Raw genomic sequence first — 24,411 nt, forward strand, 5'->3', positions numbered from 1 at the left:
TCAAGGTAGTTTTTGATAAAGTAGAAGTCCAATCAACTTGAAACTTAGTATACATGTTCCCTTTGATAAGATCATTCTTATTTCAATGCCAAATTAGAGAATTTATTCCAATTTCACTGTCCACTAAACATAGAAAATGATAGTGCGAGTGGGGCATCCGTGTACTGTGGACACATTCTTGTTTTTTATTTGTTTTTTGTGTGTTATATATTGTTTAAATTTTTTTATATTCCAGGTGACAATGGATACAAAGTTGACTTTCCTTGCAGCTTTTGATGACTTAATGAGGAATGCCAAGGTTCTTCAAGTTGGAATTGAGCCAGGTATTATCAAGCTAGAGTTGTTTATTGTCTTATAGTTTTCTAGTGCAAGGAAAGAAACAGACCTAACTTATTTATTCTTTTTAACATGAGTTACAGACAAGTTTTATTTGTCATCTATGAATAAATTTCGCATTCAGACTAACTTAAACTATCTATTTGCACTAAGAATTTATCATTTAGCTATTCTTAAAAACAGTTGTAATTGTATTTCAATGTATTCCCTTTATTCTTACCCTGATTCGAATTCACTGAAAATAAAAAAATATTACTCTATACAGGTGAAAGATAGACCAAAATCATTGCATAATTTCGTGTAATATTGATTTCCTTAGCTTCTCAGTGGTAATCTAACTTGACCATATTTACCAAAGTTATCAACAGTTCATAAATAAATATGATGATTTTTATATATTTTAACATACTACAGGATAATCTTTTAAGGTACTGTGGGGCAATGTACATTGTAAGCACTGTGGGGACAACACAAATAGTTTGAAGGCGTCATATTGGCCTGAGAAGTACACAAATCTGTCTATGTTGGTGTTTCAAAGTTGATTGCTGTTTTTTCATGGCCCCTAAATTCACTTACTTAGTGGCCTAGTTGGCAACTACTGGCAACAAGATAATTTTGTCCTCTCATATCACATATCGTTGTATCAAGAATTATATTATAACTTCATTTGCAAAGAAATAAACAATCATAAATCAAATATTTTATGAAATTGTATTTTTTTTTTACATGGTTATTTCATTTTCAGAATTTAGAAGGTTTGTAGGAAATCAACAAGAATGTCAAAGAAAATGGAGAGATGCTGAGACGGAGCTGGATAGAATAAAGGAAAAAGTTAAAGCATTAGAGGAAGAAAACAGTTTATTAAAAACCAAGCTTAGACATGCACATGTTCAGATTGAAAGAGAGGCTGATGAAAGGAGGAGGATTGAACATAATAAACTAGAATTGGTTTGTTTTCATTAATACAATTTACATGCAAATCTTACATGTTCCATATATATGGCAATATTAAATCTGTGTATTAGAATATAGAACACATGAAGGCAAAATAACAGGTTAGCAATATGGCAGCTCTTTTCAATTAAAATCTTACAAGGGAAAATTACTATTATGCACGAAAATTTTGGGATTTTCAGTCGGAACTTATTTATAGGGTCGGTCGGCCAAACAAACAATATTTTAATTAAGTTTACATAAACTTGACTTATGCTATTTAAATAATCTTAAATAAATTTGTTTTTTTTTGTTACATAATATATTTGTGTGTCTTTCTTGTAATCAAGCACTTTTCAAATCTAGCTCATTGTAGTTATTACTGTTTTTTTCCCAACAGGATCAGCAGATTGGACTGGTAAGGGAATTGTTATGTGATAAAAATAGTAAAAGTATGTTGCATGACCAAGACAGAGAGAGACTTGCTTTCCTTAATACCTTTACACAACAGAAATCAAGACTAGACACTTCTCCTTCCAGGAGGTAAGTTATTTCTTAATTTAACCTTTAAATAAAAAAAAGCTTGTTGAACTGTATCAGATTTTTTCTATTGAAAAATTCCATTTAATTCAGTAATGAAACTAAACATTTTTAGTGGTCAACAGTCAATATTTGTCTTTTTTTTTTAATTTATACAAAAAAAGAATGAAATAAGTAGGATACAAATGGCAAAATATATCTGACATCAATAACCAAACATAAGTGCCACTTTGAACAAGCACTTGTTTTTTAATCTCACTAGTTTTCCCTATCATTTTAGAAAGTCACTTCTACTTTTGTTTCTCAAGATGTCAAGTGGTGTAAGCTCTGCAATCATAAAGCAATGATGATCAAGTAACGGCTTTTGATCAGCTTAGTTTTGTTTCTAGGAGGTACACTGGCTTTTAAACAATTAATTCTTTTGAAATAGAATTAATTTTTGTTATGTCTTATTACAGATTAAACACAATAAATGAGTCAACACATTCTATTCTGTCTGACTCTGATTATGACAAGACAGAAGATGATTTACAATCAACATATCTCCGTAGTGGTCGAAAGTACAAACGGCCTTCAGCACCACCTATGGAGGAAGCTGAACCAAAAAGACGAAGAAGTGATGAAGAGGTAATAGCAATACATTTTAACAGTACATTTGATATATGTCGGTTCTACATTGTTTTCTTTTTGTTTTTGTCTGGACTTGACACAGTTGCAAAGTCCAGACTTAGGCATGCTGTTTTCAATGGTAACAGAGCCAACAATTTGTTTAATCATTAGGTCAGTTTAATTAGAAACATTAATTGTAAGTCAATGTTAAATGATTTGCCTTTATACAAGCCTAGAAACATCACATTTTCTTCTTTTTCAAAATAAAGACTTTCTAAAAGATAAATTAAAAAAAAAAAATTGATGGAAAATTTGAAACTATTTTTTTTAGAAAGAAAGTTCTCTGATCACAACAACAACTGTGACACTAGATGCAGTAGGTAAACCAATAGCAGCCACAACAAATGTTACTTCAGGTCCTCAAAGGAAACTAAACAAAAGTTTTAGTGAACCAGCTCTTGACAAGTATGGTTCCCCGGCAACAAGAATGGCAGGTATAGTAAAATAAACTTAGTTTTCAGGTTATTTCTCAAAAAGGAATAAAAAGTATATACTATACATATACATGTATATAAAAAAGAAGTTGTGGTATGATTGCCAATGAGACAACTCTCCACAAGAGACCAAATGACATAGAAGTTAACAACTACAGATAACTGTACAGCCTTAAACAATGAGCAAAACCCATACCACATAGTCAGCTTTAAAAGGTCCTGAAATAACAAATGTAGAACAATAGGAATGAGAACACTAAGGGCATAATTTAAGTAAAAAAAAATGAATGAAAAGCAAATATGTAACACATCAACAAACAACTTAGGACTGGCACATACATACAGAATGTGTCAAGGTTAAACATGTTAGCAAGATCACAACCCTCCTTAACCTCAGACAGTGGTGTGACTGTACAAAATAAGAAGGAACTATAAAAATCAGTTTAAATATGTCTATCCATAACTTGTAACAACAACAAAATAAAAAGCCATGACACAACATATCTTACATGGGTGTAACATTAAAGAAGTTTTAATTGACATTGCTTTCAAATTGAAAAAAAAAACTATTTTTTTTTTCACATAATACTGTACTGAAGAATATGCAGTTGAAGACTTCTGTTTCACTTTTAGTTTTCTTGTCCAATTTCACCCCTCATTCTTATGAACTTTATTTGGCTGCTGGCTTGATAACAGAAGTGCAAATTTGAAAAAAAAAACTTACTTGTAAGGCTGTATGGTTATATTTATATTCACAGATAGTGAACCTGAATCAGATGATTCTTGTTATGCTACACCAGGCAATAGGAATAACAACAGACGCAAATCCAGAAGTAGAAGAACAACTTCAACAGCAGAGTAAGTCTAAGGTGTAGATCCGTTAGTGATTAGATTGCTGCTGCAGCATTTATAGTAGAAAGAAAAACTTTAATATGTTCTCATTTTTATGCAGTTTACAAAGAATAAACATGAATCTTTTAGTTGAAAATTTGAAATAGTAAAGATAGAGATCAAGGTAGTTTTTGGGAGCAACCCTCAACCATGTAATATGTTATAGCTCTTTTTACAATTGCTTTCATAGGGATACTTGGGACATGCTTGAATCTTTATTTCAAGGAGGATTGATTTTGCAGTGCATTATTATTTAGCTTCATTTCATTTAATGAACTGAATAAAAAAAAAAAAAAAAAAAAGTATGCAATTTATTTAAAGTGGTTATTTTAGATTAGTTTTAAAACATAAAAAAGTTGTAATTGAATTGATAATTAAGAAGACCGGTATATGGTCATTCAAGAGAACACCGATGTGAACAAGGAACTATAAAGGTTTGTGCCATATAAACTCTATTACTGCTGCTTTCACCCTTTTTTGATGTGCTAGATGTCAAAAAATATTATTCAGAAAATAAAGAAGTTGGTTTTATGTGCTGGTTTTTGATTAATGTAGATTGTTTTGTTTCTATGATCCACATGTATACAGTATTGTTTGTTATTTTTCAGTACTCCTGGAATGAGAAAAGCTCTATCTGCCAGTAAAGGTCTAAATAGAGTACATTTCTTCATATCAAAAACAGTCATTAAACCAGAAACCTGTACACCAGTAAGTATACACAGGTGTTAATGGTTATACACATAACTGTAAATATCAAAAACAGTCATTAAACCAGAAACCTGTACACCAGTAAGTATACACAGGTGTTAATGGTTATACACATAACTGTAAATAAGTGTCTTATGTTTGTTCGCTGAAGGTGGCAAGATAGGCCGCTGCCAGACATAGTTGTTTGTTATAGTTTTATGAAAAAAATGGCATAATTAATAAAGGATATATATTGCAGTCTTTTTAATTGCTATCAGAGCAAAAGCAGTGGCACCAAAATGGGCATTTAAAATCACTGAAGAGGTCCTACGAAATGCAAGTATTTGTGTGATTGGAAGGCAATTAACATTTTTATCGTGTTTCTATACAACATAAATGTTTTGATTGCATTTATTAACATAATTTTAAACTTGAAGAACTTTCTTTTCAGTGTGGTAAAAGAATAGGGTTTGGAAGAATGGCAATGAAGTGTAAAGGTAGGAAACACTTTTTTGTTTAACTTACATTAAAGTGTGATCATTTATCAGCAAAATGTTCAGGATTTGGAAATTATACAAGACAAGGTTGTACAGCAATTCTTATTGCCATACAAAAGCAGTGTTAATGTATCACTTAACTTTTGATGACACAAATAGATGCAATTCAGATTTCATTCCAAATCCATAACTAACATATTTTGAATGTTACTTCATCTAGAAAATTAAAAATAATGACACTTATTCCTGTTTATAAAAAAATGATGTAAATCAGATGTAGTCATCTCATATCTTTGTATATCACTCAGATATGCGAAGACTACATTTATTTCAATTACAATTTATGGATTTTATTATGCCTCGACATTTTCAGTTTACTTTAATTAGAACTTAAATGAATGGTACAACAAAGTTCGTTATGGTATGATAAATAAAATTACTTCAGAAGCTAAAAAATAGACAACAGCTGTTTTCTGTCAATTTTATATATTGTGAATTCATTATTATTCGTTGGATACCAATTTTCGTTGACTTCTTGGGTAAAGGTGAACCATGAAATTAGATGTTTAATGAATGACAAATTTTCTATAGGCTTGTATGCAAACTTTCGCAAAATAACGAAATCGAATATCCATGAACATGTATATTTTCCTTAATCCATGAAAATAGGTACCCACGAAATTAAATGAATCCACAGTAGGCTTGTCTGACAATTGATAAATGTTAGATTAATTCATTGATTTTCAATCCATAACTGCTTTTAGATAAAGATACTATCAAACATGACCATTACTATATTTGATATTTTTGTAATGTATTTACTTTCAGACTGTAGAGCGTCCTGTCATCCAGATTGTAAAGACAGTTTACCACTTCCTTGTATACCTACAGCACCTAGTACACCTGGTGGTACAAAATTAAGTGGAGTAAGTCTGTTAACCTGCAGGTTATCTTACTGATCTGTGATCATTAAAAGATTTGCTTTACATTTTAAATATTGTAGCCTCATAATTTTGTCATCTTTCTGACTTGATATTTTATGCAAATTTCAAGTCCTGAGATGAGATTCCTTTACATAAAATTATCATAAATGCAACTTGTAGCAATGAGAAGTTTAATACTCATTTTAAATACAGCATAAAAAAGATATCCCCTGAAACTATCAACCCTCAAGAATTCAAATTGGTAAGTATAGAACTGTGGTGCTGTTACAGGCTATAACTGTTGTACTATTGGATCTATTTCAATTGACTGGGCGGGTTTAACCTGTTCGCTTATTAAAGACCAGTCCATCAATAGACAGGTGTTTTGGGATAAAACAGCAGTAAAGTGTCTAGTTATTCGTCCCATATTATATGCTTAGTACTTTTGTCTATCTGTTTGGTGACACTGATAGGTGTCAGATTAGATATCAATAATAATTATAACAGCAATTATCCTTAACACAAACATTTTCAAATAGACTGGCCTTATGCAAATTAGAACATAAGCTCTGCCCAATCAGTTGAAATTACAGCAATTGGTAATACAGGGAAGTGAATTTAAAGGTTGATTTTAAATTAATACAGGTGGATGTTATGTTTTTTTAATTCATATTGATATGTATCGATCTGTGGGCATTACTCAAAAGTTATGCCAGCAATGCTAATTTTCAAAATTAATTATCAGTATTTTATCTTTCATAAAGACTGGCTAAAAAATCAGGAAACTATTGGAGATTGTATATTGAAACACCAAAAAAAATGTATCTATATGTTCCTTTAGTTTTCAGTTATATTTTTTGAGAATTTAATATTTGTATGATTTTTTTTTTAGGGTTTAATATCTGACTACACACCATTAGATCCACCATACATACCAGGAATAGTTGTAAGTTTTCACTGTATAATTATGATTACAAATTCTTAGATATAAGCCAAATACGGAAAAGCTATGAGTTTTCTAGGATAGAAAATAATAGAAAATACTATTAAATGACATTTCAACATTGTTACTTTATACTTACAGACAAGCATTGGTTCTGTTGTTACTTTATACTTACAGACAAGCATTGGTTCTATGTTGACTCTTGAAATGTATCATGCAAAACAGGCACATTTTCATTTGAAATACCCCTTTGTTAAACACAACTTGCAGAAAAAAAATAATAGCGGAAAAATTTATACATATATATTAATACACACTGCTTAAATTGCCTATATGAGCTATTGTCATCAATTTCAACTGCTTCTGTTTTAAAAGAAAATTTAACTTCTGAAGTATTTTGGTCCTCTGGCACATTCTTTTTATGATGTTCATTTGTATAATAGGTACATTGTGTAAATGAAGTAGAAGCTAGAGGCCTGAGTGAAATTGGTTTATACAGAGTGCCTGGGTAAGTTACATGAAGTAGAAGTTAGAGGCCTGAGTGAAATTGGTTTAAACAGAGTGCCTGGGTAATTTACACCGTAAAACTAATAAATCACAAAAATAAAATGAAAACTGGAACAAATCTTATCAGAATCTCTAATAATCTTTTACTGATTGCACCAGAAGGTAATTTGTATTTTTGTATAGGGAAATAACCCTTTCTTTTTTATTTGTATATAACAACCTAAACTACTCTGTACTTTAAAAATTCAATTTCCTTTCAAATACTGTTGGAAAATTGCCAAAAATTCCTATAATAATACTGTTTCCTTTTAAGAAATGATGAAAAATACAATGATATTTTAAATCATTTTATTTTATCAAATAATGAAAAGTGATGAAAATTTTGAGAAAGTATAGAAGTATTTGTCAGAAAGGTTTTGTTTTTCACTTTACTGTATTTTAGGGATACATGAACTCGTTCCAAATATGAAAACAATTTCAGTTATCAATGTAACTCATTCTATGCGTAGTTTTAGAGCTTTATTAGATTAAATTTGGTTTTTATGACTTAATTCATCATAAACAAAACTAGCAACAATAGAACATGTATATTGAAGTTAATTATCAGGTTAATAATTATCTCCCCTTTAATTATCATCTGGCCTTATTTATTGTGAAAAGTGTTTACAATTTGTTAACTGATATCTGTTTTCAGATCTGACAGCCAAGTTAAAGAATTAAAGAAAGATTTCTTCAAAGGAAAGGGTATTCCAAATCTGGTAAGTTGTTATTCGCCTCTGCAAGATATAAGTATAAAAAAAACTTATGACGTTAAGTCCTAACCAATTTAAAATAAGCAAGACATATCAGGTTTTCCACTCTTGTTTAATTCATAAATATGTTTCTTTCTGTAGATGGTAATTATCTGGAGAACCTACCAACCATGTATAACTTTTTTGCCTTAATTGGATATATATATATTTATTTATTTATTTATTTAGTATGTCTTTTATTTCAGTCACATATAGATGATATACATGTAATATGTGGTTGCATCAAAGATTTTCTTCGAGGATTAAAAGAACCTCTAGTTACATATGGCCTGTGGAAGGACTTTGTGCATGCAGCAGGTAAAATACATATATATGGCACTTCCATTGCATAGCCTGTAACAAAAGTATGAGCATGACATAAAGATAGAAAATTTGGCAGTAGCCTAAACTCTATGTAAAAAACTTCTTATTTTAAGGTAGAAGACAGGGATAGTTCATACCTTGTATACACTTTAAATAGAAATAAGAAGATGTTGTATGAGTGCCAATGAGACAACTCTCCATCCAAATCACAATTTGTAAAAGTAAACCATTATTATGTTCTAAAGTTTCCATATGTCATATGAAAATTGTCCTTCAACTCATTTTCTTGGTTCATTAAATGCTTGAAAAAAAACTAGATTTTCAATCACATGAATTCATATTTTATGATGAATTAAATATGGTTAATGGAATAAATGTTGTAAAGTAGTTTTCTCAGATATTTTAAGCAAAAAGGTCAGTTATATTTTGTATATGGAATGTTTGTAAGGTGTACATGAATGAATGGCATGTTTCATTTGACCTTGACCTCATTCACATGCACATGGATAATTGCTAATGTTGTGTGTTATTGATACTTGTTTAAAATTTTCCACACATAAAAATGACATTTGGTTTAGGAAAGACTTTCCAGGTTGTGCTCTCTTGTTATGAAGATCCACATTTGGTTTAGGAAAGACTTTCCAGGTTGTGCTCTCTTGTTATGAAGATCCACATTTGTTGTTTCTGTATTACAAAGCTTAAAAACATTGTACAAACATTTTCTTTAATCTAATCATGTGAAATATTTAAAATATAATCTGAACTAAATCTTAAATAAGTCTTTTTAAATGATATGAAATAGTATGTTATATTTGTTCTTGGTATATTATAGAGAACCGAGACAAATGTATGGGCGAATCAGAGGTCTACCAAGCTATAAGTAAATTGCCAACACCAAACAGAGACACATTAGCATTCCTTATACTGCATCTTATACGGTAGAGTATTTAGGCCTATATGTTTATTTAAAAAGTTGATATTTGTCAAAATAAAATCAAATATTTCTTTTGAGAATATGTAAAAGTTGGTTCTTTTCTCATCAGGGCTATTCCAGAAAAAAATGTATGGGGGGGGGGGGGGGGTTGGAAGGCACATTATATTAATAATACATGGGTGATGGGTATCAGAGCAACTTTTCACACTATAATGCACTATAAGTCTCAATTACAATTGTCTGGGTGGCGGGTGCTGACAAAAAGTGCCTTCCAACCCCCCCATACATTTTTTTCTGGAATAGCCCTCAAGAAAATTAGAAAATCACTTGTTCTGTTGTCAACTACAAAAGGTTGAACGCAAAATAGATTATCCCCAGAAATTTCTTAATTTTTTTGGCAAAATTAAAAATTGATTGTATTTTGATAGCATTAATTGTATGCATCATTTCCTGAAGTAGCTATAATCAATCTCATATTTCTATCCAATAATCTCAATAATAAACTCTTTAATAAATTTATGAATTTACAGTAGTCAAAATTTTGAGATTCAAGAAATAAATCTTAGATGTATTATTTATTCATGCCTGTTTCTATTTCAGGGTATCTGAGTGTAAAGAGTGTAAGATGCCTGCCAGTAATCTTGCTAAAGTGTTTGGGCCAACAGTCATAGGATATTCAGTACCAGATCCAGAACCTTTACAGATGATTAATGAAACAAAATACCAAGCAATGGTAATGTTTATTGGCAAAAGTTTGGAAACACTTCTTTCAAAAACTATGTTTCATTAAGGTCAGATCTTGTCTTCCATAGAATTTTTTCAACACTTGTTTTTTTAACAAAACTCATTCAGCAGAAAAAAGGTTTAAAAAGTTTTAAATGTTTAGGCACAAACAGACAAAAAAAGTTAATTTAAGTATTCATATATAACATGTGTTCCCAATGGCAAAGGCAGGTCTTGTAACCGCTTGACTCTGTCAGTCTGAAAGAAAAATTTTGTTCAAAGTTTTGTTGACTTTTATGAAAGGAAATAACTTGATATTTGGTCTGCAGCTTGATAATGTTGAGCTGTTATCTCCCCTAGGGAGTAGGCAATTTTTACATTTGCTGTACATTTGCTGTGTAGCCATTTCCTGTTTGCTCATGTTTGAAATTTTATAACTCACATTGTACAAGAAAACTATTTGTCTTCTTAGCATCATTTTAAGAGCATGATCAATTGTGCCCCAGTATATTTTTTACCTCTGTCAATTGCATACAGCCAAGCAGATTGAGACCTGGCATTGGTCTTGACAATTGGTGATAAAATAAATGAAGAGATAAATGCAGTTATTTAAACAAATTTGTTATGACCCACTTTAAGAGTGAAGGCTATATTGCAATCTATTGTTTTTCCAAAAAATATTTGCATCAGTTCTCACAGAAACATCTGCACACAGTGATTTAATGTATGGTCAGCATCATGACAGTGATCGGTTGTAAATTATGAGCATGTTTCAACTCATTCGTAATAGAAAATGATGATTTGTTTGTGTTTTTATAGGTGATGGACAAGTTTTTTGAGGTTCCAGAGAGTTACTGGGAGAAGTTCCTGAACATCGATGAGGAAAATTTATATCCCAACACCTACAATACTCCAAAGACACCAGATGGTTTGTACTTTATGTAGTACCTTATAGGGTTCATAGTAGATATATTAGGCTTTTTACAACATAAATATAAATTTTATAATTTGTGAGTTGTTCAACAAAAAGACCCAAATCTTTACCAGTTACATGTCATATGGGTAGGAAGACATTTTTTGTAATTGTTCAATTTAAATCAGTAGTCAGTTAATGTCTTAGGAGAGCTACTGCTTTGTCTTCATGACAGATTTAGATGTAAAACCTTTCTTTTCTTTGGATTGTCTAAAGCATATTTTGATAGAATTCATTGTACAAATGCTTAAGTTGTTTGTGTGGTTTAAATTTTTGATAACAAAATAGTCTGAATAATTTTATATTGATTGTCAGTAGTAAAATTGGAATTCAACATTCAACAAGTATTTTTTTGTATTTTGCAAATGGCTTTTTGTTGAATGCTGTAGTCTATTAATGGTTTATATGTCCCCTCAATGATACACTTTTATTATACTGCCATTCTAAAAGCATTATTGCAATCACCTTGTTTGTCCAGCCATCAGTCAGTTTGATGATCAAATGTTTTTCATCACATTTACCTAAAAGACTACTGAGGGCTATTCCAGAAAAAAATGTATGGGGGTGTTGGACGGCAGTTGATCTTTTTTTGCATGGGTGATGGGGGGAGGAGGAATTGAAATTGTGTGGGTAGTTGTTCTCTTACATAACTTAATTAGATGGGTGGTTGTACCTAAAGAGAAGAAAATCTCTTCGTTTTCAGTTGATAGAACCTTTAAATATCGATAGAAAAAGTGTTTTATTCTGCGATTTTGTTTACTTTTTGCACATGTTAAATCCGTTGGATAATGCCCGAGCGTTTCGAATGGAACTATGTATGCATATCTGTGCTCCTAAAAGGAAGAGAGATACGAAGTGTCAGAGTAGTAACTGGTTTCCAGAATTTCTTTTTCAACTGTTCTCCCTGATATGACATGTTCGGTTACCAGATTGTTTACCGCATGGAAACAGTATGGCAGAACAGTGTGATGTTATTGCTGTTGTTCTCTCAGCTCTGATGAAATAAGGGCATACATTAGGAATAAGGAAGAAAAAAAGGAGGATTCAGTGAAAAAGACTGAAATTAAAAAGCATTCTTAGATCGTTTGTTAGGAAAGTTGACAGTTATAGAACTTTAAAAAGTACTTGAGAAGTTCAATGTTTCATACACACGACAACAGAACAATCGAGCTGACATTCTTAAATTAGAAGACAAGGAGCTCGAAAATAGAAATCTTAAAGAAGATGACTTATTTGAATAAATTTGTTTAACACAATATCCAACATTATTTAACATCTGACAGCAGAAAATAAGGTTTCATGGGTTTATTTACATGGGTTTACAATACACATGTTAAATGATGATGATGTTTACCAGATAAAAAAGGTAATTGTTTTATTGCTGCTTTTCATCTTGATGGCTTTCACAATTTTACCAAAAAACCTGTTAAAACCAAACTTTAATTGTCAGCATAAGTTGTTTTTCGTTCATTTTTTCAAATAAATAAGCCTGTTAGTTTTTATCGTTTGAATTGTTTTACATTGTCTTATCTGGGCCTTTTATAGCTGACTATGCGGTATGGCCTTTTCTCATTGTTGAAGGCCCTACGGTGACCTATAAGTGTTAATGTCTGTGTCATTTTGTACTTTTTTGGATAGTTGTCTCATTGGCAATCATACATGTACCACATCTTTTTTATATTTGAATGCATAATTATAGTAATCACCCAGTGCTTTGGACTGTTTGTGCTGAATGTAAGCTTTTAAGTACCATTCTTTAACTATATATGATCAATGAAACTTTGCATTTGTCTTATACCACCTGAAGATGTGCATCTGGCAAATTAATCCTGTCCAATGCATCCTAGGGGAGATAACTTATAGTGTGCAAACCCAACTCCTCCATATGAGACTTGTAACTGAATTTATACATACAGTATAATGAACAATATGACAGATGCCACATGTTGGACAGGATCTTACCCTTCCAGAGCACCTGAGATAACAATGTTTTGGGGGTATATGTTGCTCTGTTGCCATTTTCTAGTTGTGTTATATGTGGATTTCTGTTCATATCTTTTTACATTTTGTTTTCTTTATTTGCATTGGCTTGGCACAGCTATTTTTTCCACATTTGAGTTTGATTGACCCTTTTGGAAATTATTGCCTGCCTCTCTTTATGATGGGTTATATTCTGTTACAGTGTTCCACCTGTACATGTAGTTAAAAATATTTCTGCACTCACAGATGCTTCAAAGTATAAAAAAGAAGATGTGGTATGATTGCCAATGAGACAACTATCCACAAAAGACCAAAAGGACTATTTTAATATTTAAAAACACAAGTAGAATAATTTATAAAAGTTGAATTGAATATTTCTCAAATCCTTGAGCAGAAGGTCCACACCACTTAAATCATTTGAAATTAATGAAAATTAATATATACTGCAGCTTTTAAAGAAATCATATTAGACAACAGCAATACAAAAAAACATTCAGAGGTAACTCAAACACTGTTTTAAATAATAAATGCAATATGATAGTTTTGTATATATAGTTGTTTATTTTCATGACACTGACAGTGACAAGTACAAAACACATTTATGGACACATCTGCAATAAAAGTTATTTTTAATGCCAAGAGTATCAGGACAAAATATAAAATGTTAAGCTTGAAATAAAATTCAGAATGGAGATGGTGAATGTATAAAAGAGACAACAACCCGACCATAGAATAAACAACAGCAGAAGGTCACCAACAGGTCTTCAATGTAACGAAAAAATCCCGCACACGGAGGTGTCCTTCAGCTGGCCCCTAAACAAATATATACTAGTTCAGTGATAATGAACGCCATACTAATATCCAAATTGTACACAAGAAACTAAAATTAAAATAATACAAGATTAACAAAGACCAGAGGCTCCTGACTTGGGACAGGCGCAAAAAAACTTTGTCACCAATAATTTATATCAAATATCTGATATTGTCAAAAGTGCAAAAAAAACCTTAAGAATTCAAAAACTTATTAACATATATACTGTCATCAATATAGCCACTTTCTGGTATCAAAATGCATATTATTTTTGTTGCTAATTTGTGAACTTGAAAAAGCTAGCTTAAACTTTTTAAAATTATATGGGTAGTGGGGTCAAACTGAAAATGAATTGTATGGGTAGTTGTCCTATGATGAAATGTAATTTAGTGGGTGATGGGTATAAAAATAAAGTGCCTTCCAACCCCCCCATACATTTTTTTCGGGAATAGCCCTGAACAAAATTACTTCATATTTTATCAGCAGCTGGAAATGATGAGTTGTAGCATGTGTATTTTCAGATCTTTTGTACAACTATTTTCTGTTTCTGATACTTTAAAATATCAATGGCTGTATCTTTTGCATGATAAAAACGTTTTTGAAATTACAGGAGATAGCACAATTGAAAAGTATATTTTTTAATCAAAAGACAGTGTAATTTCAGCCTTTTTCTGGTTGACAACAGTGCAAGTGATTTTTCTAAAAAATATTTTGATGTTTTGTATGAGAAAAGACACAACTTTTACATATTATCAAAATTATCAAATTATTTGTCTACAAATCGTGACAACTTTAATCTCCATGAGATTTATTTTGTTTATTCTGTGAGGAGGGGAACATTTCTCTACCTTAAAATATTCAACTTATTTCCAAAGTTCCTAAGGATAATCAAATTGTTATGGCATCTATTATTAAGTGTTAACTTTAACAATGAAAAATATGTATGATGAATAATTATACTGAACACTAAATCTTATTTATTTCAGAATGATAAAGGTCAAGGGGTACAATCAAAATCACGTGATGGATATACACACACCGGAAGTTACAGTCGAACTCGCCGCTTGAAAGGTTAGTAGTTGCATTTTCTTGTTTATATCAATTAAATTTTGATTAATAAGTTGGCATACCGAATGTCGGATAGTATGTAGTTTTAAAATACACAATTGTTTTTGCTAGAAAGCGTGCAGTTATTGCAAACACTTCGACGGTGAAATTTTGGAACTGTGTCAAAGTGTTCGCATTAACTACACGCTTTCCAGCAAGGATAATTGTGTATTTCAAAACAAGATAGTATCCTACATTCGGTGCACTACCTTATTTATTAAATTTTATTGATATAAACAAGTAAATACGACTACTTACCTTTCAAGCGGTCTGCTCGACTGTTACTACCGGTGTGTGTATTTCCATCACGTGATTTTGATTGTACCCCTTGAAGGTTATAATCGAAAACACTCAATTGCTGAAAAAAAAAATTTTTTTTTTATTTTACAGTTCCAAAGAGCTATCTAGGGCCAATTCATACACCAGAGACATATGAAAATAAGAGCAAGACCTGGGGAAAGAATGCAATGACTCCACGGTTAGTATTCTATCTGAGATGGAATCCTATTTTCACTGAATTACTGAAAACAGCTGTTAAAAGCAAAATCACTTTGGTTTATTCATTATTTCTGGATGCCTCTCTCAATACACTTCCTATTGAGGACCATTCCAGAAACACATTTTATTTCTTTTATCTTAATTTCTAGATTACTAACCATTTATGAATTGACACCTAACCTCCTTCATACATTTGTTTCTGGAAAAGTTCTTATAATGAAGTAACTTTGAAATTCACTTTAATTACCCTGTAAAATCTTAGCATGTTTTTTTTTTTTAATTCTTTAATGTCTGTTTTCATTCCTTTCTTAAACCACCTTTATAATAACTGCCAAATTCTGTATGCATGATACAATGTTAAATATCTTGAATTGCAGCTCATCCAGCAAATTTAACACATTTGGCTCACCAAGGTATTGTATAAATTATCAAATGGATAGAAAGCATTTTGTGGCAGATTGAAAACAAATGTACTTGCAAATCTATTTTATATTAGTCCCAGGTTTTCAGCAGACCTGGCTTAAGGATGTATTCTTCTGACTTTTCAGTCTCGTTCAGTCTCGTTGAAATCTCGTTCTTAAATTATTTCCAAAACATATGATAGAAGTGGAAAATATCAATGAATTTTAAAAATATTATAATCAAACATAACTCTGTGAAAAAATTGTGTATTTACCATGAACGTTTTTTTAATAATCCAGTTTTCAAATTTTACAACCATTCAAGTCAGTATTTTTAGTCAAAATTTTGAGAAAATGGGTGAGGGATACAAAAAATGATTTTACAAGAATAATATACATCCCATCTCATTTTGGTCTTTTCAAATTTCTTAGATATGTATTTTTGCAATCATTTATAACAAAAAAGTTGAATTAATATGCATTTTGTTCTTTAAAATGAGAAAAATCATAAAAATACAAAATTGGCAGTATGGTAAATTTTACACAAAAAAGCATCAAAATATGATAAAACTTTCTTATATTAACACCTACCTATAGTTTTTGTTAGTTAAATTTATTCAGATTGGTCCACTTCATCTTTATGGAAAGTATGAAAAAAAGTTTAATTGTGGAACTGTGATTTTTTTCAAGATAATAGCCCAAAAATAGGTAAAAATCGATAAAAAGTGAGAAAATCATCAAAATTGGGCATTTTCAAAGGGCCGTAGCAAAAAAAGAAGCACACCACCATATGATTTTTTCTTCACCAATTGTTTTGTTACAGTCTTATAAACCTAAAAATCAGGTTAAGAAAAAAAGTTTAATTCTAGAAATTTTTGGCTCCTCAGAGGTGTACATCCTTAAGGCTGTGTATGACTTTGGCCTTACTTTTGTCTTAATGAACTGTTTATACTTTGAACTTTTTAGAAGATCATCATTTTTCATACCCATGTGCCAATTTAATCTCAATTTGACCTGAATCATCCTGGGGGTCACTTTGAACTATGCTTTCAATGATACAACTTACATACAGTATGGCCTCTGTAATAATTATAAGAATATACAGGTGAAAATGGCAATATGTATTTTTCTTGGCTTTCAACATCTGCTTCAGTTTGCTTTGTGGAGTGCAATAAAATAACTGAATGGTAAAAAATCTCCCTGAAAATGTAAGGGTCAGTAGAGTCACACATATGTATTCTTATATATCCAAAGATGATTTGCTGTTAACCATTGTTGCCACAATTTATAAACAATAGAATAAAACACCAAGCACCTTTGATATGCTTTTCAAAATTGAAATGGTTTCATTAAGGTGGTTAATGTTGGCAAGCTTATCTTAGAGCATACAGACTGTAGAGTTCTACAAAAACATCTGGTGCATGATTTAACAGTTTCCTCAAGGTTATATGATGTTCTTTTCCATACTATTTTACTTCACTGTATAAAATTTAACTCAATCATTTTGATTGAAGATCTGTTCCTCACAAAATGGTTTCAATCTGCATGATATATATATATTTGGAATAGTGTGAACATATATTTGCATCTTATATAAATTATAGCTTTTATAGGTTTGAACATATTTATAATAACTTCCTACACACATTTTGTAGATGGTTAAAGATGCTGATTTTTGGTGTTTGCTTTATGTTGACATAGATATAGTAGATAAGTGGTTGATGGTATTTCAAATAACTATGTCCTTTCTCAGGAAACCAAATATGCATAACCATGATAACCAAAGCATACAAGATTCACAAAACTTTTGTTCAATGCATTTATTTAAACGCACAAAGTCAGAATGAGGATAAATAATTTATGATATTCAATAAAGAAATATTTTCCTTGAAAAAGTTTTAAATTATAAATTTAAAAAAATAATCAACCATTCAAGGGAGGTATAAATGAAATAGAGATTGAGTTTTTATAAGCATGCAAATAACTTTTGTCAAGTTTTGAACAAAATAAAAAGCAACACGATTTTATACTAGGAAAAATAATCTGCTTGTCTTTTCAGTTTTAATTTTGATATTGAAGATTATTTATTGCAAGTTTGATATGGTGCTAGCAAGTCTTTTTGGTATAATTACATGGAAAAAATAATGAATTGAGGTTTCTATTTTGAAATAAGGTATTTGGTATTGAACTATATTTGAATGACACATAAATAAAGTATAAACATAATTGCTTCATGTACCTAAAAAAAACCTTTAAATCTTGAATATAACTTACATCTGATACATTTAAAATAATCAAGAAGAACATTTAGGTGTCATACCACCAATTAAAAGTCTCTATCTGTTCAACAAAATTTTACAATTTTCACAGCTTTCTAAATATTTTTCCTTAAGTTTAACGTCATAGAAACCAGGTATAGCCTGAATCGTACATGTATCAGCTTTCTACATGCCAATTTTCAACAGATGTTTAAAATCATATAAAAAAGAGAAGGTCTTCCGAATAGAGGTACCACTAAAAATAACCCCTGGTTTTCTGGAAATCTTAAATTAGTATACTATGGAGTGCATTAATCCTCAATTTTGCATGCATATTTATAAACAAGTAAATTTTAGCTCAAAATGGTCTTAATATATTTCTCTTTCACCAAAAGTTTCATTTCTGCCAATTTGTTGGTTAGTTTAAGTAAGCAATGACATCAAATGCACTATTTTTTGTCCGAGTAGGCCTACTTTCACATACGTTCTAAATTTGAGGGAGTAATTGGTGGTATGACACCTTTATGGATATAGACTTATTACTAATAGTAATATACATACATACAGCTGAACCTCCTTTCAGTCCTGGCCTCAGCTTCTTATAAGTTTTGTATTTTAAATGAATTATTGATTGTAGAAAGTTTCAGAATAATAAGTTATTTCTCCTATAGAACATAACTATGTTTGGTTTTAATAGTCACTGGACCTTTCATAAATTTATATTTCCTGGTCACAGTTACCAAACATATAGCTAACTTATTCAACATTGTTCATCAGATACATATCTGTTTTACATACATACATCAACAGCCCTCTAAGTAATGATAAAAATAACCATGTGCTTTCAAAAGATTGAAACAAACTCCTTGAGGTTCAACTGTATTAAAAATCTATTTGAAACTGACTTAAATGATATAGATATATATATCACAGGCTCAGCTAGTATAAATTATAACAAGACTTTAGGCAAAACCATTATACAGATATAAAATAGGCATGGGGATTGGGGATTACATAATATACATTATGTAGTATCTTTATTATTTAATTTAAAGTATTTTTATGACAAAATAAAAATTGTTTGAAATCGAATAAATGACAGTAAAATTTTTAAACTTATTATTTCTGAGGAAAATAAAAGATAATTTTTGTACATGTTAATTTATTTTAAATGAAGGACATTTTAGAAACTTAATTTAATACATTTAATTCAAGTGAAAATAAGAATTGTGTAAATATCTTCTAAAATCATTGATACAAATGTTCATGTTTATAGAAAGGGCAAAAAATCCAAACTAATGCCACCTCTAGTTCCATTGAGACGGTCTATGAGTGAGACTTCTATTTGAGATAATTCTCTATTATACCAGGTAGGCATCTGTTAGCCATACAGATTGATAAAATAAAGTTGAATTGAGGATTTTTTCTTGCCATATCTGCTGTAGTTAGGAAATTAGATGTAAACACAGTCCGGGTATTGATTTTTTTTAAGTTTATTATTATTTTTAACATATTTTTGTGTTGTCAACATGTAATATATTTCCAGCATTGATGGCTTTAGTGTTTTCACTTGCAAACAACTCTAGTTGTAAAATTTTTGGGGAAAATGATCGCAGGAACATGTGTGGTTGTGATTCACAACATTTTGTTTTTCTTTGAATATTTACAGAACAGATAAATTCAACATGATAAAAAGTTAATATCAGAGTTAGATTTTACACTATAACAAGCGTTTAGCCTTCATGTAAAACAACTACTTTACGGGGAAATCCTGAAATGACAATAAAAAATCTCAAAATGTAAATACATTTAGCCAAATGCTAGATAGTTCAATTACATCAGCTAGAGTTGTTACTTATTTTATGTGTTTGGTTTACTTATATTAATGAGTTTGTTATAGTATAGTTGTATTATTGGTAGTTTAGATAAAATGTTCAATGTTGTATGATATGATAGGATGAAAATCTGTTAATATTCATTTCCTTATTTTTTGTGCTATTTTCACATTTCTTGATCAGTGTGAGAAAAGTGTATCTCCTTACTGTTCTCAGCAATTACCGTATTTATTCTAATAAACGCCCCGGGGGCGAAGACAATTTCCGAAAGGGGGGGCGTCAATAAGAGAAACGAATTTCGTACCTTACTTCATTGACCTTAACCTGAATTTTGTTGAAACAGACTATAGTAACATACACGCGTGTTTCTTATTGTCTCCATAATCTATAAATAGCGTTTATCGGTAACTGTGACCTCATGTAATAATTTGTTAAAATTTTCGAATGAACAAGCGTGAACATCAATGGAACATAATTTCAACAGCTGAATTAGGGGTCATTATGTATCCAAAAGTATCTGGAGTTATGCAATCGGCGACAAACTAAGATGTGAACAAGAGGAAGCTAATCCAAACGATAAATTTGCCGTCAAACTCGTCTTTGTCATTGGAAATGAAGAAACATGTGTAGGCCACGTGCCGATTGAACATAGTAAAATCTTCAACTTTTTCTTAAAAAGAGGAGGTAAAATCAACGCGACTGTGACTGGAAGCAAGTTTTTTAATATCGGACTTGAAATACCTTGCATCTACACATTTTCCGGGAATGATACCGATATTGAAAAGCTTAAAATTTTACTGAAATAGACCAAATTAAATTTTTTAACTACCAAATGGGGGCGTTTATTAGAAGTCAAAAGTTCTGAACACAGTATTTTCGGTAGGGGGGTCTTAATTAGAAGGGGGCTTTAAATAGAATATATACGGTAATAGGTCTAAATTTAATTATGACAACAAAATATTTCTTGTTTTCTTCTGAATTTCCCTATTGTGACATCAAGAAACAAGGCGATCATGCCTTGTGAAGTCACATATAAAGAACACAAATTTCTGTGAATCTTTGAAAAGGATAGAGAAAAATCAATAGAGAAAAAGATTTCACCTCTATAACTTGTGTACAACAATATTTCACCGCTCGCAACATTTAAGTTTTAATTATTTAAAAACCTCTGCAAGTCTTGAGTTTGAAATATTAAAATTTTACTGTCTCGAGGAAAATTATCGTAACACACTTGTTGCAGTGCTGAAATCTATATTTCTTGTTGTATTGTACTTTTATGCAAGTCATTTTTTTTTTTATTTCAACAGGAAAATAAAAAAGTGATTTTCCATTTTAAAAGATTACAAGTTATTTCATTGTATGTAATTCAGCACACACACAAAAAATCATATGGATACAACATTTGTTGAGTTTCAGTTGTGGAAGTCTTTGTTAACATATCAACATGTTTTGGCATATACTTTTTGAAAATATCATTTAAACTACTACAGTATGTAGATTGTGAAACAACAATTTGTATATGTTAAAGGGAAGTTAAGTTCTTTTAATTGTGCCCTCATTAGTAAATACTGATGATGGAGTCCTTTTAATTTTTGAAATTAGAGGTAACATCTTCTTTAGGGTTAGAACTCAAATATGGTAGAAATTATACATACAAGCAAATGTAATGGTTATTTTGCCCTTGTTTTCCCCACAAGTTTGATATTAAGGTATTGACTCTAAATACAACATTTATTTAAATATTTAAAGATTTGTACACGATTGCAAGTTAATATCATGTTAAAGACTTTTTTTATTTTATTTTCAGATTTGGTAACAAGAGTAGACAAGTGAACAAAAAGCCTAGCCATTTCTTCTCTTCACCTATGCTGAATTAGTGTACCCATATCACCATGTAACAGAACAGTCAATAATCATGATGCCGATTCATTCATCTATGGCGATGTACTTATATGCTAATAATTTAACATCTCATCACTGGATTAAATATTTTGTATTGTATATATTTTTGTATGTACAATATTTTACATTATGTTTTTGTAGACATTTTTTGACATAACAATTGATAATATCACAGTTAAAATGTGACTTCTGATGCTTGCTTGATTTCCATATATTAAGGTGGTAAAAGACATGTAAATGGTTAAAGCAAGAATAGATATAATAATCCTACTTCAAGTTCTTGATTAAAGCTACTTGGAACTGAAATATGTAGGTTTTAGAATTTTTTGTGAATTCATAGGATAAAATTTATATCGATTTTAAGGTTAAACACAATTCATAGGTTTACTTGATATTAACTCTACATACACTATCTGATTTCTCCCAGTTATTCATGTTAAATGAAATCCTCTCTACCTCAAATTTAGATTGTATATTGATCAGATTTCTCCTATGATAAAGCTAAACTTTTTGATATTAAAAGTTAATAAATTCAATAATTTAAGAGATATACTATATTATAAAATTGATCTTTTTCTACCATTTTACATTTTTAAAAAGTTTTTAGATTAGTGATATATTGACAAGAATAAATATATATATATAAATACACTTTTGACTACAATTGACATGCTTGTATACATTACTTTCACTGCACTAAGATCTAAATATTCATTGGATGTGACTGTGTAAATAACCCTAAGCTTTCATTCTTCATTACTCACACTGGTGCTATATCCATGGTATGTGTATATAGGTCCAATTGTACATATGGTCTGTAGAAAGTGTAAATATATGTTGTCAATGGTGTATGTAATCTTTTTTAAGATATTCAAAGCTATATGTACATGTAGGTTTGTGTTTTATGTTATTTTTAATGTTTTATTGGATAAGTCTCACGTATTTGGGATGAAATTAGGTTTGTGTGACTTACAATGTGATGGCCATACCATACATGTAAGCAAGGGTCAATGCTTTGCATAAGGTATGTACAGAGTGTTTGTAGGAGAACATGATTTCTACAAAGCTAATAAAAATTAACTACATTGTGTTCATAAATTTTGAATATTTTTCTTTCTATTTCATTTGTTAATTTAAATCTTCTATGTTGTCTTAACTAAAAACATGATATTTCCCCTTCTATGCCTTAAAGCTTATTAGAAGAAGTAACAAAATTTAAAATTCAGATTTCAGAGCCATGACATTATCAAACTACAATCAATATTGTCCATGGCCAAAGCAACTAATATGACAATAAGTGGATGTGATATGATTGCCACTGAGACAACTCTCCAACAGAGACCAAATGACTTAGAAGTGTACAACTTTTATTTGATGGACAACCTTCAACAATGAGCAAAACCCATATCTCAGGGTATACCCTTTTTGGTATCCGTCATGAATATTTAATAACAAATATAATATATGCACTGTTATTTCAAACACCAGAACATACAATAATGAATGTGTTGGAAAATTCTGCAAAACTTAGATAAGAATAAGGATGTCTTCTTGTGTTAAAGAACATATTATTGTATAACCAAATAGAACTTTAAAAACTAAATTTTGAATAGGTAGTAAAATTGACATTGAAAAACAGGGTATATTTTATGAATATCCTTCAGAACATTGTAATTCCTATATTTGATATTTTTATTAGTTATATTTAGTACTTTTAATCTTTTAGTTGTTATCCTTATTTTTCAGTTTCTTTTATCTGAATCTCTAGAAATATATCTGAATACAACTTTTTAAGATGATATTTTGTGTTTATATCAAAACAGATTTGATTTGATTTCTGTTTTGGTATAACCATGACAACAATATGCATTCAGTTGATACACATATTGCTAAAAGAGGGGGTGTAGAAATGTCACAAAAGTCCATGCAATTGAATTATAGTAGAATTTCAATCAATAAGAGTGATACCTTTTATGAAACCATTGACACTTATCTATGTTTAGGTCAAATACAAATCATATGCGCTTCACATCAGTTTTCAATAAAACTGATTTGAAAATATTTAGGGTTAAATATTTCCTGAAAAACCACTACAATAACTTCTGGACCCATGGGCTGTATAGATGTGAAAAAACGGACTATCAAACAAAAAGTACCCTATTGTACATGCAATAAAAGCTTGATGTTCGTAAAAATCCACTTTAAAGCCTTTATTGTCCATTAGCTATTTAAAAAAAATGTATTGCATTGACAATACATTTCATATTTAAAAATTCACAGGGCCAGATTGTGAAACCAAACTTCTCACTGTGAATTGCTTCCTATCATGTCATCATTCAACACTAATGTTAGTTTCTGGTGAACATGTCATCATCCAACACAAATCTCAGGTTTCTGGTGAACAAGCAACCATTTAAAACCAATCTGGGGTTTCTGGTCAGCATGCCATCATTCGACACTAATCTTGAGTATCTGGTGAACCTGTCATTCAACACCAGTTAGGTTTCTGTAAAC

The 24,411-nt window shown here is 30.4% G+C and overlaps 1 protein-coding gene across 9 annotated transcripts in view; it reads left to right on the forward strand.

The window, feature by feature from the left end:
- Window positions 1-22,995, forward strand: part of LOC139513421 (rac GTPase-activating protein 1-like) — a 29,915-nt gene extending 6,920 nt beyond the window's left edge. For 3 of the 9 annotated variants that reach the window (XM_071301884.1, XM_071301885.1, XM_071301886.1), the window contains exons 2-20: window positions 236-323; window positions 1,082-1,284; window positions 1,670-1,812; window positions 2,268-2,436; window positions 2,750-2,912; window positions 3,671-3,770; window positions 4,412-4,511; window positions 4,942-4,987; window positions 5,816-5,913; window positions 6,803-6,856; window positions 7,297-7,361; window positions 8,055-8,118; window positions 8,358-8,469; window positions 9,308-9,413; window positions 10,010-10,142; window positions 10,952-11,060; window positions 15,394-15,481; window positions 15,879-15,914; window positions 21,803-22,995. In XM_071301884.1, the coding sequence (XP_071157985.1) occupies window positions 242-323; window positions 1,082-1,284; window positions 1,670-1,812; window positions 2,268-2,436; window positions 2,750-2,912; window positions 3,671-3,770; window positions 4,412-4,511; window positions 4,942-4,987; window positions 5,816-5,913; window positions 6,803-6,856; window positions 7,297-7,361; window positions 8,055-8,118; window positions 8,358-8,469; window positions 9,308-9,413; window positions 10,010-10,142; window positions 10,952-11,060; window positions 15,394-15,481; window positions 15,879-15,914; window positions 21,803-21,872 (1,941 nt within the window). In that variant the 5' untranslated portion in view covers window positions 236-241 and the 3' untranslated portion in view covers window positions 21,873-22,995. Of the gene's footprint in view, window positions 1-235; window positions 324-1,081; window positions 1,285-1,669; window positions 1,813-2,267; window positions 2,437-2,749; window positions 2,913-3,670; window positions 3,771-4,411; window positions 4,512-4,941; window positions 4,988-5,815; window positions 5,914-6,802; window positions 6,857-7,296; window positions 7,362-8,054; window positions 8,119-8,357; window positions 8,470-9,307; window positions 9,414-10,009; window positions 10,143-10,951; window positions 11,061-15,393; window positions 15,482-15,878; window positions 15,915-19,436; window positions 19,541-21,802 lie in introns of those variants that run through there. The other 6 variants (XM_071301881.1, XM_071301882.1, XM_071301883.1 and 3 more) reach the window with 2 other exon arrangements.
- The last annotated feature ends 1,416 nt before the right edge of the window (window positions 22,996-24,411 follow it).

This window comes from Mytilus edulis, chromosome 2, assembly GCF_963676685.1.
Source record: "Mytilus edulis chromosome 2, xbMytEdul2.2, whole genome shotgun sequence".
NCBI classification, from domain to species: domain Eukaryota; kingdom Metazoa; phylum Mollusca; class Bivalvia; order Mytilida; family Mytilidae; genus Mytilus; species Mytilus edulis.